The sequence below is a fragment of the Corapipo altera genome, unplaced genomic scaffold (assembly GCF_003945725.1).
Source record: "Corapipo altera isolate COAL_440 unplaced genomic scaffold, ASM394572v1 45, whole genome shotgun sequence".
NCBI classification, from domain to species: Eukaryota; Metazoa; Chordata; class Aves; order Passeriformes; family Pipridae; genus Corapipo; species Corapipo altera.
In genome coordinates this window covers 23,507,353-23,520,388 of record NW_020884877.1, presented here as the reverse complement: position 1 = coordinate 23,520,388, position 13,036 = coordinate 23,507,353, and the positions used below count along the sequence as shown (strand labels likewise).

Genomic DNA, 13,036 nt, shown 5'->3' with positions numbered 1-13,036 from the left:
TTACACATTTACCTGTGGTTAAGGGGCCCAGCACTGCTGGGGAAAATGTTCTTCAGGGCTGTGAACTTATGGGCCACGAAGAGAGGCAAATTCTTTGGCTCCCCAGGGCGCCTTCCTCTGCTGCCAAGTCACAGGCCACGCAGCAGCCAACGCCGTTACTGGTTCAAAAGTTAGAGAGACTTCGAACTTTCACTCATTATTAAGAAAAACATTAACTGTTTTGAGCCTATTCTGCACTATTGCTAATTGTATAAGAACTGTTTAGGGCTCTCCCTGAGCTCTCAAACTCAAATTCTATCAAAATGCAGTTATCCTGGCAGCTTGCACCCTTTGTAAATCCAGACAAGGGTGGACCAAGTGATAACACTTATCCAAAAATATTCCTATGGGTTGAGTTGGGTTACTGACATGAAATGGACTGCTCCTCCACTGAAGGATGCTGCTATGGGGTACAGATGGGGATAAAATATTTTTCTGAGATCTCAGCAAGCACATCTACAATCCTCACCTGTCCTGAGCCAGACTTGTTAATAAAATAAAATCCTTACAGTGGTAGAGCCTCTGGAATAACAGATATAAGAAGGGGAAAGTAGTTACTGCACAACTTCAATTGCAGCTGGAGAGAGGACTGAGTGTGTGAGAGGAAGAGCTTCCCAGGTACCCAAGTCAGTGCAGAAGGGGCAGGAGGTGCTCCAGGCACTGGAGCAGATATTCCACTGCAGCCCATGGTGAAGACCACTGCGAAGCAGCTGTGCCCCTGGAGCCCATGGATGTTCATGGGAGATCAGAGATCCACCTGCAGCCTGTGAAGAACCCCATGCCAGAGCAGGTGGATGCTTGAAGGAGGCAGTGACCCTGCAGGAAGCTTGAAGGAGGCAGTGACCCTGCAGGAAGCCTGTGCTGGAGCAGACTGCTGGCAGGACCCGTGGCACCACAGAGAGAGGAGCCCACGCTTTGTCAGCAGGACTGTTCCCAAAGGTCTGCACCCTGTGGGAGGGATCCACATCAGTGAAATTCATGGAGGACTGTCTCCTCTGGGAGGGATCCTGTGTTGGAGCTTTGGAAGAGTGTGAGGAGTCCTCCTCAAGGGATGAGACTGTGTGATGATCTAACCACATCCTCCATTCCCTGTTTCCCTGCGCCTCTGGGGGGAGGAGGGAGAGAAAACCACAAGTGAAGTTAAGCCCAGAGAGAAGGGAGGGGTGGGGGGAAGGTGTTTTTAAGATTTCATTTATTTCTCATTATTCTACTGTGATCTGATTGCTAATAAATAAACTAATTTTCCCAAAAGTCTGTTTTGCCTGTGATGGTAAATGGTGAGTGATCTCTCCTGTCCTTATCTCAACTCGAGCTCTTGGTTATATTTTCTCTGCCCTGCCCAGATGAGGAGGGCAATGACAGAGTGGCTTTGTTAGGCATGTGGCATCCAGCCACAGTCAACCCCTCACCCAGAGAAACATCTACCAAAGCACTGGGATTGCAGTGAGCAATTCACACTGACTCAGAAAAACAATCAACAAGGTTTAAAACAAGAGGTTCACTCTTCTCTCCCGACTAAGGAGAGCCTGCATGTGGCAGCACTGACAATTATTTTGAACTGTTTGATGCTTTCTGGAACAGAGGCAGAATAGGTTATAGTCTGAACACTGCCTGAAGTGCTTCTCCATCTTAAAATAGTCAGGACAGTGAACGGATTAGAAATCTCTGTCACTCGGGACAGTGCCTGAGCTGTGCAATTTTAATCTTAATATAGCTACAGTAAATTGCAGAAACAGAGCTCTGAAGAGCCATCCAAGCTTGCAGTTCTGCCATGACAATGCAACTCCAATCAGACTCTTGGCAAGTGATCCTTGGTTTCAGAAGACAATAGGTAGCAGCAACTACTGGATACTGAAACTATTCCAGGCACTAAAACATAGTAAAAAGAAGTTGGATAGTTAATACCATTCATCCAAAAAACAGTAAGAGGATGATGCCAGTGGATCTGAACATGCTCTTTAGACTGATTTAGTAATCCCCATGTAGGTTAGCTCCATTTCCACAAAGAGTCTGCTTCAAGACAGAAAAGATCATTTTAGTAGCTGATACAGGTAATGAGCTAAATCCGTTTTCAGTTACTCAGTAAATATATCCATTGCTCTGAAAACATAAAAGCAGAGAACAGCTCGTTTTATTTTACTGCACAGACACACTCCTGAGTTAAAGGTTTTAGTGGTGTATTCTCTCTGCAAAAGGAGAGCAGGCAGAACGAACAGATTCGTGTCTGAAAAGCAGCGCTCAGTTCAGGGTTTATTTGAGTGAGCTTACAGCGTTGGTGTCACCCCAGGGCCACAGAGAAGAGCCCCACACTGGAGCAGAGGGTGCTTGATTCAGACTTCTGCAGACACAGAATCCTGCACACCAGGCTCCTCCAACACGTGCACCTGTGATAAAGCTGCCACGACAGGAAATCATTCGCCCCCTGAAAAAAATTCATGTTGCAGACAGCGTATGCTTGTGTTTCCATTCACAGCAGTGACTGGCTTAGTTACAAACAGGCAAACCACCATCCCCAGACAGGATCACTTAAAATAAACCTATGTAAACACATACCCTTATATAACTTATATATATATGTTATATATATAAGTTTTATTTGTGTATACATAGATATAAATATGCACGCACACACACACACGAACACACCCCCGTAACAATAAAGCCCGGAACACACACACACACACACAGACAGAAATATTGTAAATGATGCTGAACTAAAATCTAAGAATATAATTAAGAAATTATTAGCAGGTTTAAAAATTGATTTAAAAAACTATTCAAAGTGTCTTTAATATTTATGTTCAAGTAAGGGCCAGAATGACCACAGATTAGTATTGATAAAAAGAGCTGGCATTAATTTCCCATATTATGCCAGAACTCATGAGTTATTTCTCATTGTCATTTCGCTATCAGCACACCTCATCAACTAGAAAGATTTTTTTTTTAGGAAACAGTGGTTTCTCAAGACTTGGGTTACAAGCAATATTGTTTAGGCACCCTCAATCATTAACTATTTCTAAAATCCACACACCTTAGAGTATCAGAAGAGAACTAGCAGGACTCAGACATCCACATCCACAGTATTCAGTGTCACAAACAGGTCTTCACAGTAAAAAAGGCAGTACTGGAGACAGGGGATGGAAAGGTGACACAGTGGTGGCTCTTAGAACAACATTTAGCAAGAGTGACTCTCCAGTACACCACAAATGTTCCATATTCAGGAGATATGGAACCATGGTGGTATTTCAGAGATGACTGTGGGTGCAAGTTGGGATTCAGTGGCAGCTAAAGCTATTGTTTACTTGTGCTCCAGGGTGATTACAAACACCTCTAACAACACTGCAAGGATTATTTGGGATATTTAGTATGGCTAAAAACCCTGGTACCAGTGTCTTATATCAGAAATCACTTTATTAGAATATAAATGTAGTGTACTGTTTAATGGACATTCAATATATAAATGACTAGTGACTTAGAAGAGATCTTAAAGAAAAGATTTTTTTTCTTTTCTCTTTTTCCTTTTGTTAAGATTATTCCTTATTTCTATTCTGATAGAAGACTCCAAAGATTACTGGTACCCTGGTGCATATAACCGTAAGTCAGCACACAGGCACACACACACACAAAACGTACACCTCACTGCAACACATTGACAGCCCCTTAAATAGAGAGCCCCAGCTCTGGCACTGGGACCTGTACAGCAGATATATTCTCTTTGTGCATTTTGGCATCATTATCACCACTCAAGTTCCACATTTACAGCAAATCAAGGCGGTCTTGAACATAAGAACAACCCGTCCCTCACCCTCTCTAAATAAAGCCACGATTAAGTCTTGTAATTTCTTTGTGTTTCTGCTGTCCAGCTGTGCAAATCCAGGCAGATGTGCAGACTGCAAAGCTGACTTCCAGTCTCTTCCAACCCCTCACCAGTCTGGCGTTATCACACAGAGACGACAACGTCGAGATAGAGTCTGTCGTAGGATTCGCGGAAGCACAGGATGAGGAGCAGGCTGAGCAGACACGATCCTGGCAGGCACCAGTTGAACCAGGAAAACTCTGTAAAGCAGAACAGAGACCCAACCTCAATTATCAAACATGTTCTGTGTTTAAAGTGCCCAAAACTTGGATTGATGGCTGTTTTGAAGGAAACTGCCGTGTTCTGAACAAAATCCTGACAGCCCTTGATTGATCAATGGTTGATAAGGTCTACGAGACTTCTCCATGGATGCCTCAAGTTATATATATATATTTACAGCCAGTGCCTCCAGCTAATGTTAATCCTCCTTATGCAACCTGCCAATGAAGAGAATAGGGACAAAAAAAATAAAATCTATCATTGCTAATGGAGAATAAACCACTTCCAAAGATTCTACTCATTAGTTCTTTGATTTCTATGGATTGAGAACTAAAACAAATTAAAAGTGTAGGAAAAAAGCTGGATTTGATTTTGAATCAAACCTGCTACATCGTACAAGGAGGGAAAACCAATTCCTCAGAAGAAACTTGTGCTTAGTACAATCAATTCAATTTAAAACTAGTTGCAAAAACAACTCCTCAGAAGCCTCTTTTCAGCTGTTAGACGTAATGTACTGCTCTTAAAAGGCTGTGTTCCATATTCAAGAAATCCTATCATCTGATATTTGCCTACTAATGAACAGTTTTATTCAATTTTTTTTCAAACTAAGTGCACCACAATTTCCTTTTTTAAAAAGAATCTGTAATTTTGCTGAAGAAATATTAATTTCACTGGAGATATTGTTCTATTTATTTTTTTAAATTTTCCTTTATTGTTATTACTGATTTAATTTTACAGAACCTAAACTCCCTCAAGGTCTCTTAATCAAAATCAAGGTTTCAGCACTGCTACATTCTTAAATCTGTAATTTATATTGCTAACAGAAAAATCATGATTTACATTACACAACGCAAACAACAAAAGTCAGAAAGCCTAAAAAATCAACCTTCCAAAACCAATAACCTTCAACAACTCCCTCCCTGATCCACCATAAACCCATAGGGATTTGTTTAGGTAGTAATGTTATTAAAACCAAAGTAAAATCTTTCTAGGCTTGGAGAAGACTGTGTTATGTGTTGCCAGAAGTCAATAGTCAGATGCTTTGCTATTATTTTCCGTGTAATATTCTTGTTTAATTGGATTAAACAGACTTTAACTCAAAATTCCTAACACAAATTTAACTTGTGAATCCAGAATTTGTGACAGCTCTGGCAATGCAGCGAACGCATCGATCGCATGAAGCCAAAGGTCAGTTTGCTTTTGTTTTTCTCTCAGAAGTCCCTGCAGAAAAGGCAAAGGAAAACACATCCAGAGGCTGCAGCTTTCAGGTGCAGGACACAGCACTAGCAGGGAGGCTGAACTTTAGGAAGGTTTACATCTCCACTGTGGTAGATGAACCAAAATCTTGAGGGCACTGGAAAGCTTCCAGGCTTTGGGTCTTTCACAGCATTTGCAATATCAGAGGAGAAGAGAAATCAGAATTAAAACTACTGAAAGATTATTTGGCCTAAAAGGAAAGACCAAAGGAACAAGATGAATTTGACCGAGTTCTGATTTATCTGTAAGCTTCTTAAATGCCATTAGAGGATGTATTTGAATCAAATGAAAGCAAATGATCAAGATCATTATCAACCCCTTAAAGGATTTTTTTTAATCAGAGGAGCCAACAGCACCCACTGGCACTGACCGCCCCCATTGACCACATACTCTCTTGTACTTTCAATCAAAGAATGGAATGTCCTAAGCACGAATTACATTTTTTTACTTTTTTTGTTTTCTCTTTTGAAGAAATAGGGAAAATATTCCAAGTATACAGATATACCAATTTCAGGTTTATCCTTACCTGCATTTACTGATACCTGCTAGGGAAAGAAATACTAGAGACCAAAAATGGTCCCAAATACCCTATTTATGAGGGAAAGAGTTCACCTAATCATAATTCTTCCATCAGAAGTGAGACACTGTATTCCCATCCTCAGTTATTAAGTAATGCCAAACGCTGGATTGCTACTCTGAAAAATGCTGAAAAAATTATCAGAATATTCTGTGTCATCTTTCCAGCTCAGGTATGGATGTCAGAAACTATAATTCACACCAATTAATATTTAAAAAGTTAATATTAAAAGCATACTTTAAAATGTAAAGACTAACTCTCATATCACCCAAGGCTAACCTGGTTGGCATTCAGATTTTACAATGATGCAGTTGAACAATAGTATTAAAAAAAAAAAAAAAAATTCTCTCTGTGTTCACAGACCACAATTTGGAACAGTGTTGTCATCCTACTTTGTAATTCCATGGCAGAAAGATACAAACTATGCTGAAAAACAGCCCCAGGTTGTACCCTTGATAATTTCTAGCAGAATTCATTCTGAAATTTGTCAGTCTCCTCTTGGTGATAAAACACAACATTTTAAGAAGTAAATGCTCTCATGATAATACCCAAAAGCTCGTATTTTCTAATGGTTTACAAGTCTTGCGTCATGATGCAAACGTTTACCACAATGACAAAAGACAAACCAAAAATTTGCATCTTTGAAAGACATTAATAAAGACCACTTCCCTTTGAAAGCAAGTTGGGTTCTTATTTTACAGCTTAGAGTAATAATATGTATTATAGCCTACTAAATAGCAAGTTGTAAGTTATAATTATGAGTTACAAGGAAGCCAATATTTGAGAGATGAGAAAGTTTGAAGAAGTTGATGAGAACATCAAGCAAAACACTGATGTGCTGGATTAGGCCACAGGATTGTCTAAAGGAATGGCTATTTCAACTTTGAGCAGTGTTGAAAGAGCTGCTCTCTCCCCTGCAATGGTACATCTGACCCACTGAACAGAGCTGACCACAAATGGGGCATTTCTGCTCTGCCCTCCTGGGCAATACAATTTTACCTGGATTAGCTTTACTGTGGTTTTGAACACCCACAGATATAACCATTATTAATGGCCACATTACCAGGCCTTTAAAAAATATGATGACAATGTGCACCTTGATGTACCTGGCTACAGCAAATTTAAGTAGAATGTATCTTGCATCTAAGTAACTTCATTTTTATTAGCATGCACATAGGAAAGAACAATTAAAATTCTCCTTCCTTGCTGCCCCATTGGGGGATTCAAACATTTGGTTATTAGAGAAACTGTATGAGCAAATCCTCCGTTTTACTGACAAAGGTATGTCTTACTGGAGAATTACATTTTCAACGTGGCTTATATTTCTTACCTGTATGGTAAAATGTGAGGAAAAACAAAAGCACTCCCATAAACACATTACTCAAAAAGGTGACAACTCCACAGCTAATTCCTTCTGGAACAGGGTAGACTGTCTCCACAAAGAGCTCAAAGAATATTGGTACGCTGCTGTTGAGGAATATACCCAACAAAATGCAGGATGTGTACAGTGTAGCTATAACACAAACAAAAACAGTTATCAATTTCATGCTGGTATTTTTTCACCCCTATTCAGAGCTGCCAAGAATACTAATATTTGAATAAGCAAAAAATGCATAAACTTATTTTTATCCTCTCTGTATCATAAAGCATATCACATCCCACTAGCTTTAGGCAGAATGCATGCATTGATTTGGAAAAAAATATCAGAAATACTGATTTATTTATTTATTTATTTAAACAGAACCCAGGAAGATACACTCAGTGATTTGGAATTCACTTGTAAGTAAAACAAACAACAAAATTATGAATGCAGAGCATCACCTACAGTTTGATTTACCTCTGAAACACCCAGAAAATATTGTCCTCCAAACAATTAGGACAGGGAGCAATTAATGCACCAAATTGGAAATGGACATGGATTAACCTTTTGACTTAGCTCTAAAGATCAAAACTAATTCTGCTTCCATTTTACAAATAAATACTAATGATCTACCAGATATCAAGACATTAGTATTCAGCACAGCCTGAGCTGCAACATGTTGAATCCCTTCTGGCTGCAAAAGGAAATGAAGGGCACCCAGCGCCTGACAGGAACGGGATAGATTTGATAACGCAGATTATTCACTGCTGTACAACAAATTGTTTTTCTTGGACAAATCAACAGAAGAATATAGACATTTCCTCAGTAGCCTCAACTGTTTTGTTCTACAATTTCTAACACTGCCAAATACTTTACAGTGCTTAACCGAGAAGCCTATATTATCATTTAATAAATCTATTATAACTATTTCTGGGGAAAAAAAAAGAAAAAAGGAAAACTGAAAACTTCAGGAAAATTTAGTACCAATTTAGAAATTTAAATAAGTCTTTCCTTAGTGCTGTTTTGGGATGGGAAAGATTTCCTGGCCTGCAACTCAACAACTCAAGGTTACTGATCAAGCAAAAAGAATTAAGAAATTATTCAGTTTGAAAAAAACCCAGAAAACTTTGGAATAATTTCTGAAGTTTCCACCAAAATTATAAAAAACATAAAGAAAAAATTTTCAGATACAAAAGTATTACAAAGTCACAGAGAAATTATTTATAGTATATTTTCACTGCAGTATGGTACAAAATCCTTAGACAATTTTTTTCATATAGGTACATATAGTTATATTTCAGTTTAAGTTACACTCTTCTGTCTTGGAAAGGGTAGAACTGAAACAGCTTTGTTTCATCTTCTGTTAAGCATTGCTCAAGCTTTCAATTGAGAAACTGTTAGGAAGCAGGAAACTTCCACCTTCAAAAAATTTTTTAAAAAAATCACTGTTTCTTAAAATGTGAAGAATCATGGGAAAGAGATAAAGGCATTAAAAAGCAGAAAGGGCTGTCTATCAGATTCTCTATTTGATATGGTTTGTTTCCAAGGCACAAAGAAATATTTCTTTCTCTACAAAGGATTTCTCTAGAAAAGAAAAGGGAGGGAGAGCTGGCCCCTGTTTTTTAAAACATACCACAATACTCTGAGCTTTTAAGAAAAAAACAAACAAAAAACCACCAGCCCCCAAAAAAACAACCACCTCCTCCCAAAAAAACCATGGTAACTTTCCCAACTCTTAAATTCTCTTATCATAAACTGCAGAATAAACCAAAGAAATCAATGCAAGGTATGTCCAGGCGTTGTCAGAGAGGAAGAAAAAAAACCAAATCAGTATTAGGATGTTCTTCCTAATGGGCTCTTCCAGCTAACACACTAAGAACTGATTTCCTAGTTAAAAGATCCATAGATTTTTACTGCAAGTCCTCACCAGTATTTAAAATTTCATGAGCCACTCTTTGAACTCCCGCTTACCTCAAACACCACTGCATATTGCTCTAACTGTCTCTAACTGCTATCAGGGGTAGCCAGAAAATCCAAACATACTCGGCTATTTGAAATTTTTGTACTTTCTTAAGAAACCAACACATAAACAAAATAGAAGAATCTCTTAAGACAAATGAACATCTTTCCCTTATTACACTCAGTTGAAGATATCTATAGGTAACTTCTTGCTACTTCTAGAGAACATTTCAGAACTTTCTTTAAAGAAGAGAAGGTGTCAGCCAGCTGTAATTCTGTAACAGAAACTCAAACAGCAGAAATAGCCATAAAGTTGCTGAAAGCCACAGCAGCACCATGAAAAGTGGAGCTGTGTACAGAGTGTCAGAGGCAACACCTCTCCAAGAGGGCTGAATCATCTGCCATAAAGAGCAACAGCCAGGAAAGGGGAATCACATGCCTCTGATTAAAGGCAGTCCATAGATGTATCATTTCTAGAAACTCAAGAGTCAATGAGATTAAGTAAAAAATATCCATCAAAGATTAGCAGCCATTTAAAAGATTACGACTTCAAATTTTAGTTAATCTAGTAGGTGCCAAAGTTTCCATAAAACAAACAGGAGACTTCAAAATAGATCTGTAGGTTTAAAATATGCTAGTTGAACTACATCATTACTCATCACTTACTAAAATGTGTTAAGAGAACCAGACCATAAGTGAACAAGTGCAATAACTCTCTATTTTAGAAACTACACCCTCACATTTCCTTGTCGTGACACTCAGCAGCACTCACCAGCACACACCTCACACTTCCATACTATTAGGAGCAAAGCAGCTTTAGCATCATCCTTTGGTTGCCCCAGAGTGTTACCTGCCTTGTGTGTGCATACCAAAAACTGCCAGCTGAATACCAATGACAACACCTCAGCTGCGACCACAGGTAATACTGATGAAACAAGGTCTATTCATAGGTACACTCATCTTTGGAATTAATCAGCAGAAATGTCCCAGCAACACGACAGACAGAATACAGCATCCAGAAGATGCCAATTTAAGTTCTAACATCTAATAGAAATGACAGGTTTTAACTGGTAAGTCATAAAAAGAAGCTCTGAAAGTGAAGGAGATGTGCACATCTGAAAGCCTTCCTTAATGGGTACATATTGTAGTGATGGGAAACTGTTTTTTATTTCATGTATTTGTAAATCACCCAGGGTCATCCTCAGTGATATACAAATAAGCTTATTTCATTCACTTGGCAACTAAGGCACAAATCCAACCAGTCAACTAAACAAAAACTCAAAGAGAAGATATGCAGTTTCAGAAAAATAAGTAACAGAAAGAAGTAAAATAAGAGTTCAAAAGTCTTTTTTGCTTTTTATTTCACGCGCTAAATAGCATATCTCACATTCCAGCTCACGGGCAACAAGATAGCAGGGAGAACACTACCTATTAACAGAGACCATTTGCTTTCCATTACAGTGACCTTGCATTGAATGAACACAAACAATTACCATGATTTTATACTGCAGAAAAACAGCTGCTAAAGTTACAGCAAATGTTCTTTCAATTAAGACAATCTTACTGACAGTCATCAAAAATGAATATGAAAGCAATGACAAAAAAAAAGAAAAAGAAAAAAAAAGAGATGATTTATCAAGAAACTAACATTATATCCTAAGAACTACCAACTAGCCTGGATAAGCATACAGCAGGGAAGTATGTCATGCTATTAGTATAAAAAAAGATCACTTTTTCTTAGGAAAAGGAATTAACTGCCTATGAAGCTATGTGCAAAGTCGTATATCCAAGACAGTGGCAGCTGTGGACATCAACAATGGAACTGGGCTAGGTTTCCTAAAACATGACATTAATTGAAATAATTTAGAACATATTTGTGTGCATTAAGCAGCTATTTCTCAGGCTGGTCACTGCAAAAAGATTAGGAAAAGGAAAACACCCATCCCAAGCACAGTTGCTTCAGAGAACTGGCCAGGAGCTGCTGCAGCATGAGGCTCAAGCCATGCTTCATCTTGTCATGTTTATGCTTGAGGTATGAGGCAATCCATACTATTCCCTCAGCACTCATTCTCCTGGCTAGGAAGGAAGCAAGGAATAAAATGTGCCTTGATAATACAATTAGAGATGTTACTAATTAGATGAATCAATGTACTGACTTGGGACTGACGGTGATACAGTGGCTTAGCACAAAGAGAAGAAAAAGTGGTAAGAAGGAAGATTCCTTCTTGGCTTCTTATCTCCTACAGGCCTTCAGCTACTGGATGGCAAATATATGCCTGTATCCCAGAAAAAGACTTTCTTTTCTCCCAACCACAAGCTGTGGCAAAAGCTTTATACTGATAAAAAATAATCAGGGAAAAAATTAGGAATTCAAATAGGGAAGTAATTTAAATGACAGAATTCACTTGGTGTCCCCAGAGGAGCTTGCAACACAGCAGGAGACTCAAGTATCCGTGACATTCAAACAATTTCCCACAATATTCCAGGATGTTCTGCAACAGGTTTAGCAATTTACTCTTAAAGTATAACATCACTAAATGTATAACTACAGAGCCTGATCCAAATCCAAATGAAATTGATGGAAGGACCTCCAGTGATGTGACAACTTCTTATCAACCACTGGCACATGTATCTTGGCTGATTTTTAACAAAGAGTATGAAATATTACCATTTTAAAAAAAAAGTTTTCAGATGAATTTACACAGGCAATGCTGCATCAACTGCAAGCAGGTGGTGCAGTACTTTCTTCCAAAGTCCTCTGCCAGAATCTCTTGAACTCTGTACATTTTGTAACAGTTCTCTTCTGAGACACACTGAGCCAAGACTCACACAAATTTTATGTGGATAAACAGGAAAGTAAATACAACAGAACACGTTCTCTTGGGTGCAGCATACAATTTAAAGCAAAACCTATGAAGGTTTAGGGCACTCTGTTAATACCCATTATAACTATATTCCAAATATCAAAGTGAAAGGATAATGCCTCATGTGGATACAGTCTGTGTTGACTTTAGTGCTTCAGTATCCCCATGAATGATCTGAACAATTCAAACTTAGTTCCTACCAAAATCTAAAGTCTGTTAAAGTAGAATAAAACCTCCCTATAATCTAATTCTGGTCACTGGTCATGGTAAGAAAAGTCATGGAAGAAGTCCCCCTTAATTTTTCCATGAGAAATGTGACTCCCTCAAGGTAAGACAGTAAATTTTACTGTAATTCATTTATAGGAACAAAAAAACAGAACAGAAGAAAGATGTCTCTGTAGTGCACGTTTATAACATCAATATGTTTCATTGTCTGGATTTCCATTCCAGCACACACTGATCAAATTGTTATCTCATGATATAGTTTTGAAAGTAACCAAAAATCTGATCAAATTTGATTTATTCTATATACTTCTCATGAGAAAAGCAAGTGGAATTCTCTTTGAAAGCAGAACATTCAGTTTGGAGAACTAAGAAGTAAAGAAATTACTGAGTAAGCCTCAAGATATAAAGGCGGGGGCTGGAAATTACACAATATTTGAGGTTTGCTATCAATGGATATTTAAGGTGGCCAGATTCATAGATATTCATCCCTGAAATGCTCCTCCTAAATTTCAAGCATTGTATATTGCTTAACACTGTTTTTAAAACTGTGTTCAAATAAGCCCCCTAAATTAGTTCTTCTTTAGGCACTCTTCTATCTGTGCAGTTACAGAACCTGTCTACAAAACAAAGGTCATGTCCTAGTTAGAACAGCTGGGACCGATTCATCATTGGATGGGTGT

At 38.4% G+C, this 13,036-nt stretch overlaps 1 protein-coding gene across 1 annotated transcript in view; it reads right to left on the bottom strand.

Annotated features, from left to right (window-relative positions):
- Positions 1-2,153: 2,153 nt before the first annotated feature.
- Positions 2,154-13,036, bottom strand: part of SLC49A4 (solute carrier family 49 member 4) — a 64,795-nt gene continuing 53,912 nt past the window's right edge. Inside the window, exons 9-10 of the mRNA XM_027636402.1 lie at positions 7,279-7,461; positions 2,154-4,095 (exon numbers count right to left, since the gene is read on the bottom strand). Of these exons, the coding sequence (XP_027492203.1) occupies positions 3,980-4,095; positions 7,279-7,461 (299 nt within the window). The 3' untranslated portion in view covers positions 2,154-3,979. The remainder of the gene's footprint in view (positions 4,096-7,278; positions 7,462-13,036) is intronic.